Source organism: Lycium barbarum, chromosome 7 (genome assembly GCF_019175385.1).
Source record: "Lycium barbarum isolate Lr01 chromosome 7, ASM1917538v2, whole genome shotgun sequence".
NCBI classification, from domain to species: domain Eukaryota; kingdom Viridiplantae; phylum Streptophyta; class Magnoliopsida; order Solanales; family Solanaceae; genus Lycium; species Lycium barbarum.
This window is the reverse complement of record NC_083343.1, coordinates 15659888-15672282: the sequence shown is the minus strand read 5'-3', so window position 1 is coordinate 15672282 and position 12395 is coordinate 15659888. Positions and strand designations below refer to the sequence as shown.

The following is a 12395-nucleotide window of genomic DNA, read 5'->3' as shown; positions in this document are numbered from 1 at the left end:
GGTTCCTGCATGCGCCTAATCTCTCCTGCCTGCCGGATACCATTCTCGGATACCCGTACCATCTCCGACGCAAGCCCCGCAAGCCCGGGGTAAGGTATATGTTCTAACCCTAATAGCGTAATCGTTGTACGACCACCAGCTGCATTTGTGTTCAACAGCAAAAAAAAAAGTTTAAAAATTAATGCAATTAAATAAATCTAAATACGATAAACTTACCAATGCCTCATACAAACTAGATTAGTCATTATTCTTGAAATGAAAAATAAATTATATTAACTAATTAATAATTTGTAGGGAATATGTGAATGATGTTGTATTATATCTTGTGAATAATTAACACGGGATAAACAATTTCACAAATAAATAAAATAACATTGGCATAATTAACATAATATGATATTACTATATGTTGGGGGTATGTAGTCTCTAGTCTTTTCCAAAAATAGTTTTCACTCTCCAACCAAATATTGGAAGAAAATAATTATAACTTTCGTCATATTAAATGTGCAGTAAATTTAATATGTGATAGTAAGGACACATATGTGATGGCAAATACTTTTAAGTTAATTAGTTTTGAATTATTTGATGGCAAAGACTTTTAAGTTAATTAGTTTGGGAATCGAAATTCAGCAGTAATATTTGTTTAGAACTCTATTTTGAATATGTGATATATTTTTAGTTGACCAAATAGCCAACACAACTATGATAAAGTTAGACTAAAAGAGTATATTCGTCGACGACATATTTTCCTACAAACTATACATTTTTATCGTTAACTTATGTATTTATGAAAAAAAGAACTTTAACTATTCTTTTTTAGATAATCTTTTTTTATTTAACACATATATATATATATATATATATATATATATATATATATATATATATATATATATATATATATATATATATATATTCATGCTTTAAAATAATAGAGATTTAACAATTCATAATCATTTACAACTTGTTTGGATGGTTGATTTAATTTTATTATATCGTATCATTAAATCTATCGTTTTGTAACGACGAAATGTCCTATTTTATATAACGACTGATTTGGTCCTATACGGTACAACACAATATGATACATTATGAAATAATACATATCAATCATCCAAACAAAGTCTTACCAAAATAATAATTCATTAACAATCAACTTCTTTCAATTCATAACCAATATTTAACAACTAATTAATTCATAATCAATATTTAACAAATATCAATTAACAAAATAATAATTCATTAACAATTAACCATTCATAAACAATTAAAAAATTAAAAACTCATAAACATATAACAACTTAACAATTCATAAACATTTAATAAATTAACAATTCATACACATTTAACAATTAATGAATTTGCCAAAAAAAAAAAAAAAGGGAACAGTGGCAAAAGCCACTGCCCTGCCGATCAAACCAAAAATAAATAAATGAAATTTGATTTTTTTTTGAAAATTAACGACGATTAAATGTTAAACATGCGTACAATATAATGTATATAACAAATTAATAACAAAAGTTCATAGTAGAAAATCTTAATCGAAGATTTTTTGTAGAATTGTGTTAATCGAGTTGTACGCCGCTTTTTTCCCACAATTCGAGCTTAGAATCTTGCTCCTTGACTTGAATATACCAAGAATCTAAACTTTCCCGACGAAAATTATAGAAAACGACATTTTATTTTATTTTATGTGGGGACCACCTAAAATCGCCTCCAATGGCATTTTTGAATTTTTTTAACGCCACTGGAGGGACCAGTGGTGGGGCCGATCGGGTTTTATGGTGGACTACTATAGCGCAGTAAAATACTACGCTATAGGAGAGAGACAATTTGGTTTAGCGCAGTAACAATAGTTATGTAACCTTTTTTTTGTTGGGTATTTCGGTTTAAAAGATTTTGTTTTGGGTCATTTTGGTTTCGGACTCTACTTGATGTGTTGAGCCTACATTATTGTTCACAGAAAAAGATATAAGGTTCTATATAAAATATTGATATTCCAGCGTTTTGAAACACGACTAATCTTTGGTTAAAGTACGAAAAAAACGTGAACAAAACTTTTGACCAATGAACAAAGGGTTGGGGCCTTTTTTTATACCTATATTGCACACTAATTTAGTTCGCAATAGGACTAAACTGTAAAATTTACAGTTTAGTCCTATTGACCGCTCAAAAGTACTTATGTCATTTTTTTTAATTGGTTATTTTGGTCTCAAATGTCATTTTTTGAGTCATTTAAGTTGCGGACTCCTGCTAAAACTATTTATTATTGAAAAAAAAAAAGTAAAAGTAACACTCTATATCTATTTGGAGAAAATATTTACCAAAAGGACTCATATTACCAATATTACATGAAATGACCCTTTTATACAATGTTTGATATATTGTCTATAGTAAGCATACAATGTTGTACATCAAGTGTATAAACACTGTTACAAAAAAAGTTGGCTATATGGATGTAAATTAAAAATATGACAACGTGAATTTAATATTTTATGTTAGATCGTATATTATTGAAATTATCTCCAAAAAAAAAAAAAAAAAACACGTGTTATGCACGTGAGAATCTCCACCACTATAAAATCCTCCATATCCTCCTATTCTCTTTCTCTTTTCCAAAAACTTTACCCTAAACCCTAGTACTTCCCTACAATGGCTTCCACAGAAGAACAAACCCAAAATGGCTCTGTGCAAGAACAAGAAACCCTTATTACAACAACCTTGGAAACAAACCAAGAACCTCAAAATCCTCAAATAATACAAGAAGAAACACTAAAGGATGAACCAGCTACTACTACTACTACAGAGGTTGTTTCAGTAGAGAAACCAAAGTGGCCTGGTTGGCCTGGTAGTTGTGTTTTTAGGTTGGTTGTACCTGTGCTTAAAGTTGGTAGTATTATTGGGAGAAAAGGTGAGCTTGTTAAGAAGATGTGTGAAGAAACTGGGGCGAAGATTCGCGTTCTTGATGGGCCTGTTTCTTCGCCTGATCGCATTGTAAGTTACCCTTTTCGTCGCGTATCCTTACACTTTGTTTCATAATGTGTTGTATTGTATTGTTTTGATGTATGCAATATTTGGATAGATTGTATCGTTAATGCCACACATAAGTAGGGTACGGGATAAAGCTATTATAAAAAAGGGAGGGTAAAGGGTAAAATAGGATTATAAGGTAATAAGCAAAGACAAAATGAGAAAAATATAGTTGACTGCGCACAAAGTGTAAGAAAAAAGAGAAGACTTTTGAACTTGGGGTGTAAAATGAGGCACGTATATTTTGTGTGGCTATAAATCATTGCATAAAGGTAATTTGTTTCCAAACATGGAAATGAGTTATTCTTTTTGGTATGGACTGAAAAAGAAATAGGTTCACATAAATTGAAACGGAGGGAGTATAATCTTTTTGAGTTCCCTTGACATAGGAGTGGCAAACGGGCGGCTGGCATTGGATATGGGTGGTCGAAATTGGGTTAAACAAAAACGGATAAAATATTCGACAATACATGATTTCAGGAATAGTGAGGTGAGAACACAAGCTAAAAGCCAAAATAAGCTTAGACTCTCAGAAAGCAAGAACTTTTGAAAAATTACGAGCAGACAAGTGGGTATTGATGATATGAATAACCATACTGTCCATCTGGATATGCATTTTTTTAGTGGATAATATGGATAGTATCCTCAGGGGTTGGCCTGGTGGTAATTGGCTTGAGCCTTGGGGTGCTCCCTTTCAAGGTCTCAAGTTCGAAACCCACTGGGTGCAAACAATTTCTGAGGGCCATCAGACTGGGGTAAAACCCTGAATTACCCGTGGTGCACTTGCGGGAAACTCCTTGCCGAGGGCCTGTGCACCCCCGGGATTAGTCGGGGCTCAAAGAGACCCGGACACCCGGTGCTTAATCAAAAAAAAATATGGATAGTATCCATATTTGATCCATTTTAAGAAGTCAGTTATCCAACCATGTCTAATGGGATTGGATGGTTACTTTCTAATTTTAACCATTAGCCAGCCCTACCTTGCCATAAGTGAAATTCTAATGGAATATGTTGTAGGTAAGATATTCAAATTTAAGGTGCAATCTTGCATATGTTTGTATCTCCTTGCTAGAATCCTTGCTCTGCCACTGCCATTGATATATTACACTAGTTGAATGAACTTCTTAAACTAGTTAAAAGGAAGAGAGGAAGTATGACACCAGATTGGAAGTAGGGGAAGGGAAGGATGGGACAAAGATCAAATTTTGCAACTCAAGATGAAAAGTAGGATTTTTACCATACAATTCTCAAGTTCAGGCTTCTTGAATATTAAATTTTGACTGGTTTCCTTTGCTGGGCTATACATTTGATTTTTATGCCTTAATAAGCATTAAGGGTTTAGAAAGTTTGAGTCGCGTGACTGGAGTACAACTTAGTACACAAGTTAATCCCTCTATGTAGATCTGCCTATTTTTCGTGGCATGACTCCTCTATGGGACCCTCCATCCCGTGCCCCCGACACCTGCCACACAAAAGGAAGAAGAGAAAATGCTAGATGTAAGGAACTGGCTCAACTGTTTTTTTCATGTTGAATATGATCTGGTTTTAGTGATGAAGTTTCTCAGAATGATAATGAAGAGAGGCCTAAGTATTACACCAACGAGTTATTGGAAGTACTTGGTGGAGATTTTTAAAACGTTAAGCTAATGGAAGTTCACGAAAATAAAACCAGCCAATAGAGAGTTTAAAAATGAGGAGAAGCTTTGCCAAGGTGTGAAATTTCAGATTCGCTATTCGCTCCACTTTCAAACCTTCGGTAAAACATCCATTTGAAGCAGGGGCGGAGCTAGCTCATCTGGTGTGGGTTCGGCCAAACCCAGTAGCTTTAGTCAAAACCTTATATTTGTATTAAAAATCTATTGAACATATATAAATTATTAATTAAGAACTCAAGAACTCTAAAAAACTAAAATTCCAAACCCATAAACATCAAATCCTGGCTCCGCCTCTGATTTGAAGTGCAATGAATGTCTTTGAAGATGAATGTCAAAGGCTAATTCTGAGGTAAGATTTAGATGGAAAACTGAAATAACGAAAAAACAAAAAGATTGAGGGAGCGAGTGGTGAAGCAAAAGGCAGAGCAATGATCGTGAACATTTGGTTTCTTAATCTTACTGTGAGAAGAGAAACCACACGCATTATACAAGTCAGCTAAAGTAACATCACATAAGCCTGGTCAAACATGTGCTCTAACCAACTTGAGGTATTTAGCTGGGAAACTGTGAAGTTAGGGTATCGTCTTTACAAAACCTTGCATTTCTGTATAATGGGTAGATGTTGCATGCTTGCTCTTTAGAAGAATAGATTACCTGAAATTTGGTAGATATTAAGGAAACAGTTATCTAGTCAAAGCAATCTATAGATGACCAAAAAAAAAAAAGGAAATTCTAGGTCAGACAGAAGATATTTTTGATGTGTTAGATCTCTTGTAAGAATAGAAAACTGTAGAGATCAATCCTGTAAATGTAACCTTTTGTTGGGGGAGTACATATTTTGATGTGGCACACCTGTGGATATATAGATTAACTGTTACAAGTCTCAAAAACAAAAAAATGCTTTGACAAGATAGAATTCTTGTCACTAGTTTGAATCTTGCTGCAAACAAAAGTTTGGTATTTAAGTGGAGAAGATTGGAGGGATGGACCCATTATTCACTGAGCTTCGAACCATGCGCCTCTGGTCCCGGTGGATTTCTCTCGCTTATCAAAGAAAAAAGATAGATTTGCTCTCATTGTAACATTAATGTTTTCTTGGATTCTTTTGTAATTCTTATTATAAAAACATAGCCATTGCCAACTGCTTTGTTTGCTAGTCAGATGGTGTTATTTATGTGTAGTATTTGCTTTCTGCATCTTCAAAATGCTGTCCTGATATGTACTTGCTTTTATATCTTGATTCAATAGAACCGATCAAAATAAAAATAATAATCTTGAGTCATTAGACTTCCTTGATTTGTGCCAACTTGTATATGCAATCAAAACATCATCCACAAACAGACACTTCTTTTAGACTATGCAAATTTTAATGGTTGGGTCAATGGACGACCACTCCAAGAGTTCTTTTGAATTGTTTTCCTCTGCTATGGCTGCAAAAATGAGACTACTATGAGCCCATTTGGCTTAGCTTAAAAAAGTGGCTTATAAGCTGGTTTGACCAAAAAACAGCTTATAAGCCAAAAAAAATAAGTTGGGTCACCCCAACTTTTTTTTTTTTTGGTTTATTCTAAGCACTTTTTTAGCTTATAAGCTGGTTTGCCAAACACCTAAAAAACCAAAAAACAGCTTATAAGCTGGTCTGTGTGATCTATGATCTGTGTTTTGATGTTGAAGTAAGAACTTTCCTGTATCTGCATGATCTGTCATAAATCCTTTTGGGTAAGTTGTAATAATGTTATCCCAGAAAGAAACGAAGGGAAGAATCAATAGAACTTCTCTTCATGGCAAAAGGGGTGGACACTTCTTTTTCTCAAGTGAGGTATTTTGATAAACTCTATCCTAATTCTAGATATCATATGAATCACTTGAAGTAGCGACCTGATACAAAAAAAGTAACTGGAAGCAGCGTGAACAGCCAATTACAGTAGATCCATTAACCTTCTAATTATCCTTTCCGACTTCAAGAAGTATTGAGTTTTCAAAAAAAGGAATAACAAGTCTTCACATAGGAGAACCAAAAGTTCTGTTCGAAGTGATTTGTTTAGTGCAAACACGTGTCATGACATGGAATACATCTTGGTTTTAAGGAGATGACAGAACTGTTGCGCATGAGAAACTAATTCTTACATATCTTACATATGTACCACCATAAATTAGTTCCAAGCTCAAAAGAAAGTCAGTTTCTTGCAGCATATTTTGTGATGCCGCTTGAGCTACAAGAAAGATTATTGATCTTTTGTACTTATTAAAAAAAAAGATTTATTGACCTTTTGTGTTTTCTCTTTTTTACTTTAAGGGGCTAATGGTGTGGAACAATTAAGGGGTTGAAGATATGTGTGACAGACGTAGGTTTTAGATTTAAAAATTACTGTCCATCCCTGTAATAGGACTAATTGAAAGGGGAAAAGTGATTGTTACTTATTTTCTTGTGAAGTTTGCATTTTATTCTTTGTTTCTCGCTCTTAAGATGCTTCATTGGCTATCATTCTTTCCAGCTATCATTATTCAATATTTGCTGTTGTGAAGGCTTCCGACCTACTTATTCTGTTCTGCCCTCTCTTTGATTAAGTAGTCTTTATGATAGTCTCCATAAACAATGTCATAGGTTCTAATATCGGGGAAAGAAGAACCCGAGGCAGCATTATCCCCTGCGATGGATGCTGTAATAAGAATATTCAGACGTGTCAGTGGACTGTCCGAAGGTGAAGGTGATGGCGACCTACCTGGAGCTGCTGGGGCTGCATTCTGCTCCATCAGACTACTTGTAGCATCAACACAAGCTGTGAACTTAATAGGAAAGCAAGGGTCTTTAATCAAGCCTATCCAGCAAAACACTGGTGCCTCCATTCGAGTTCTTTCCAATGGTATTTCTTTGCAGTCTTTATTCTATTACTCCTTTAATTACTAGAATTAGTAAGTTAATAGGGTTTGCTTTAATCTATGTACGCAGATGAGATGTCAATCTATGCGACTCCGGATGAGAAAATTGTGGAAATTCAAGGTGAAGCTCTTAAGGTTCTTAAAGCTTTGGAATCAGTGATTGGGCACCTTAGAAAGTTCTTGGTGGATCATAGCGTTCTTCCTTTGTTTGAAAAGAGCGTAAGTTTATGTCTGTTTCTTTTGTCAGTTTGTTAGGATATCAATGTTCTTTGATGTGCTTATCCTTGTTAACCTGTTCTTTCTGCAGTACAATGCACCTGCCGTTCAGGAGCGCGAAGCTGAGCCTTGGTCCGAGAGGACGATGCTTAGCACCTCACGAGCGGGACTTGGTGATTATCCTCCTCGACAAGGACTTGGTGATTATCCTCCTCGACAAGGACTTGGTGACTATCCTCCTCGACAAGGACTTGGTGATTATCCACCCCGACAAGGACTTGGTGATTATCCACCTCCAACAAAGAGGGATTCTCAATTTTCTGAACGCGAAAGCCAGTTGGACTCACACTATCATCCTGCTGGACTTTCACTGTATGGGAAAGACCCTGCACTTTCATTGTATGGACAAGATCCTGCACTTTCTGGAACTCGCACTTCAGGTGTTGGTCGTGCTGGGAATTCTGTTATTACTCAGGTTTGTGGCTTTAGCATTTGACTTTACATTATGGAGCTGTTGTATATGTTTTTAACCAAAAACATTTCTCCTCGTCTATTTTCACATGGTATGATAGAAACATTTCTCCTCGTCTATTTTCACATGGTATTATAGCTTATACAATCTTTATGGAGACTTAATTAGTTTTTGCCTATGGTCGGGGGAATCAGACTGTCTGATCCAACATTTATCTTTCCTTTAATAAGTTATTCTCGTCTTACTTTTTTTGGTGACTGTTCCCGTGGGTCTGTGGCACCATCTCTTTGGCGACTTTTCGAGCAAAACAGTTTTCAAAACCTTTTGTTGTCTTTTTTCGTTGTGGTATTAGTGTGTGAATATTAGATTCTTCCTTTGGACATCAAATTTCTGTTCCAAAAGAATCCTGCTCTGGTCTTTTCTTTATGGGCATCTTGTCCAAGTATAAGTACCTCTGTTGATCATTGAATTTTCACTCGCTGTTTCAAGAGGTCCTCTTTTCTTCCTTTTTGTCGGGGTCGGAAAGTCAGGCAGTGAGTCCCTCTTCTCCCTGAGCATTGTGTTTCCGGTCATTGTTACATTAACTTTCGATTTCCCTTCTGGTGCCAATTCAAGCTAAACGGATGAAGTCCTAGATATTTGCATTCCTGTACCTCTTTTATGAGAATGGATTCCTCTCCGTGTTTATAACAATAAGCGCTTATCTTTGTACAGCGCGCAATTGCTATTGACTTTCTGGGGAAAAGAATCTTAGCACCATCTTTCTTTGCAGTGATCTTTTAGTATTTCTTCTTCAAAGTAAAAAAGAAAAGAACTCAAAGTTAATTCATTATTTAGTTTGTGTGGAGTGTTGAAAGTAAAGCGAAACGTTAAAGTTTTTGTCGGAAAGTAATCTTTTTCTTTTCATCTTATCTTCAAACGTGTTCTGAAAAATGATTTTTTTGAGCCGAGGATCTGTTGGTAACAACCTCTCTACCCTATCTTTCATCACGACTATTTAAAAAAAAGAAAAAAAAAAGATAAACTGATAATGTCTTGGATGTTTGCATTCACGTAGCTTCTTTTTGTGAATAGATTCTTTTCCATGTTTATGATAGCACTTTTTTTCTACTTTTGTTGTTTGACTTTCTTGGGAAATTATTCTTAGCACCCTTTTTCTTTCCGGTGATTTTTTTGTAATTCTTGTTCAAAATAAGCAAACTCAAGTCAAGTCATTCAAACAACCAAATATTCTTTTCAAAAATTATAACCAAACACAACTCGGGTTCCCATGTCATAAAAAAAAAAAAAACACAACTTGAGCTTCAAATTTCCACATAAAGTGAAAATATTTGATTTTCATGGCCAAACGCCTACTTAAACTAATAAGATAAATAGTGACATTTATACAATCCAAAATATTAATAGTGACGTTGTTAAGTGAGACTCTACATTTGGTGAAATACACACTGATGGTGACTTTTATGGTTTTATTCGGAAGGGTGAAGTGCTAGCAAATTAGTAATTTTCTTTGCTACACTTAACTAATCATCACAAGTTGATTATATGCAGTAGTATGTTGTCTTAACTGGGGTCATAAGTTGTGATTAGTTGCATATGTTTTCTGGTCTATAAACCCTAGATCTGTAAAATCGTAATTACTCTTCACCGGCTTCTTATGCTAAATATAAGTTTTCTTCAATGTGTGAAATGTTACTCTGTTATGTCAAAAACAATATACTATTCTTTGGTGACCTTATCTTGTTTTTCCTTCCAGATTTCCCAAACCGTTCAAATGCAAATACCACTAGCTTTTGCAGAAGATATCATTGGCATTGGGGGAGCTAATATTGCTTATATACGACGTACTAGTGGTGCCATTCTTACAGTTCAAGAAAGTAGGGGCTTAGCTGATGAAATCACGGTGGAAATAAAAGGGTCGTCATCACAGGTTCAGACAGCCCAGCAACTTATGCAGGTAAATCTCAATTTCCTCTTTTTATGAAGAAAATATCAAAAAGAAATCAAATCGATATGTAAATACTCCACACATCTTTTATGCATGCATTTAAAACCTGTAAATAATAGTGCTTTTTTCATTTTTGGCCCGTTGACCAAAATTAATTACGGGCGCTAGCCTAAATATACAAAACCTATACACTGGCTATGTATATCATATGTATATTTATACTTAATATACAAGGCATATACATTTACTGGCCATTATTTTTTGGAGTGGTCCAAATATGTAATAATTTCTAAATAATATGAGATTGAGGCATTCCATAGTGTTCTTCCGAATTGCAAAGCAACTGATGAATGAATCCTCATTATAGGAATTTATGGGTAGCCACAAAGAATCACTTCCGAGCAGTTATGGCCAGTTAGATACAGGCTCAAGGCAGTCTTCTTACTCTAACCTAGGCAGTGGGTCCTACCCCTCATCTTCATACGGCGGACAGCAATATGGCGGTGGCTATGGATCATCATTCGGTGCAGGAGGAGGGTACAATAGCTACAGGTCATGAACGGAATAGGCTGAGTCTTAGCACTTGTACTTCCCGTCCTGTTTGGTGCCAGAGCAAACACTGAAGCAACTGCATGTGGTTCATGATGCTTTGTTAATCTGATGTCGATTACAGCAATGTATTGATAGCTTTTCAGTAGCTTACCATAGCTTGTAGTCTTACATGTGTGTCGATATGATACCATTGAATTTTGCTAGTGTAATATGGTCAAGTACTGTATGGTTCTCTCAAAGTATTATCTTTAGTTTATTTAATTTTTTTAAACCTTTGTTTTGTAAATGATATTGCAACTTGCCACTTCACAAAAAATGATCAGTTGACATTGCCTCGCGTGAGTGGTGTTAGTTTTTCACAAATTTTCCCATGAATGAACCTTGTCAAATTTTGTTCTGTATAGTGTTTGGAAAAGGCAGCTATGCTCTTTGTTTCTATTTTTTTCCTTCTTTTAAATGTCCGGTATTCGGAATTTATTAACTTGAGAATACTTGACTAATCAGAAATCGCGCTAATAGGTCTACTAAGGGATAAAACGCTTCCTACTGAGAGCTTTTTCTTCAATAAGCTCAAATTTTGGGTGAGGACATGAGAAAAATCTTGATAATTATAAATTAACCCTTGAAATAGTTTTCTTTTGTTTGCTTCCTGCAATAGCACTTTAATATGCCTTTTGCCTTTAATCAGTTAGATATTCTTGGAGCTTTTCGTTTGAACGCCTAAACTTATTTTCAAATGTTATGGTCATTCTGCAACATATGACCCCCCAAAAGGCGGTAAACCACTATTGTTTTGGAAGTAAATTTATTTTGTGAAACAATAAATGTGGAAAATTATTGATCAATATAAATTTCAAGAGTTGATGATGATCATTGCTTTAAGACCTTTTGGCGAGGAGAAGCTTGCTAGCATAACCACTTAATAACAAAAGTGGAAGAAAAAGAGGACATGTACATAAAGCATATAATCACTTTTTTATTTTTTTTAATATTCCTCCAAATAATGTTTAATTCTTGTAATTTGACATGTGCATATCATTTATTTTGATACAATAGTTGAAGCGTTTGACACCGAAAAGAAGCTTTAGAATATAAAGCACTTTATATTCGAAGTTAAACTTTAATTGCAGTTCACCGGTAAATTAATTGCTTTCGAACCATATTTTTAAATTTTGACTGTTACGCTCTAAATTTTACATTACCAATAGTAACTTTTCGGCTTAATCCCTAATTTGAAATGACCATGAAACTCTTTTAAGGGTATAACTCTGACTTTACTCAAACAAGTCTACAATTTATTTTCTTATTGGGTATAAATTGGGCGGACTTTTATTTATGTCTAAAGGTAAAGTTTTCTGCACAAGGCGGACTTTTTTGCAAAGTCTTACCCTGCCAATTTTATTTTATTTTTATAACTAAGTTAGGGTTCGAACTCAGAACCTTGGGGTATTTTAGGCGAATGATAAAAATTAACAACCAGCAATTTGAGGGACAAAAATTAAAGACCACCCTCAAAGAAGGACTATCGTGCAAATTTCCCGACGGCAAACAGCACTAGTAGTACTAACAAGTTTGCCCGAATTGTCCTTCAAACGCAATGGTCTTTAATTTTTGTCCCTTATATATGTGGTCTTTAATTTTG

The 12395-nt window shown here is 34.8% G+C and overlaps 1 protein-coding gene across 1 annotated transcript; it reads left to right on the top strand.

Moving 5' to 3' along the window:
• Positions 1-2599: 2599 nt before the first annotated feature.
• On the top strand, positions 2600-11090 carry LOC132603205 (RNA-binding KH domain-containing protein PEPPER-like). The gene is made up of 6 exons (XM_060316145.1): positions 2600-2994; positions 7291-7549; positions 7636-7784; positions 7873-8256; positions 10010-10210; positions 10569-11090. The coding sequence occupies exons 1-6, from the start codon at positions 2653-2655 to the stop codon at positions 10758-10760; spliced, it is 1527 nt and encodes a 508-aa protein (XP_060172128.1). The 5' UTR covers positions 2600-2652; the 3' UTR covers positions 10761-11090.
• The last annotated feature ends 1305 nt before the right edge of the window (positions 11091-12395 follow it).

What these genes read in the sequence shown, in the direction of transcription:
- LOC132603205 (XM_060316145.1), top strand. Translation starts at nt 2,653, where the DNA reads ATGGCTTCCACAGAAGAACAAACCCAAAATGGCTCTGTGCAAGAACAA. An exon ending in TTCCTTTGTTTGAAAAGAGC is followed by an intron (nt 7,785 to 7,872) that starts GTAAGTTTATGT and finishes TTCTTTCTGCAG; the next exon opens with TACAATGCACCTGCCGTTCA. An exon ending in GGAATTCTGTTATTACTCAG is followed by an intron (nt 8,257 to 10,009) that starts GTTTGTGGCTTT and finishes TTTTCCTTCCAG; the next exon opens with ATTTCCCAAACCGTTCAAAT.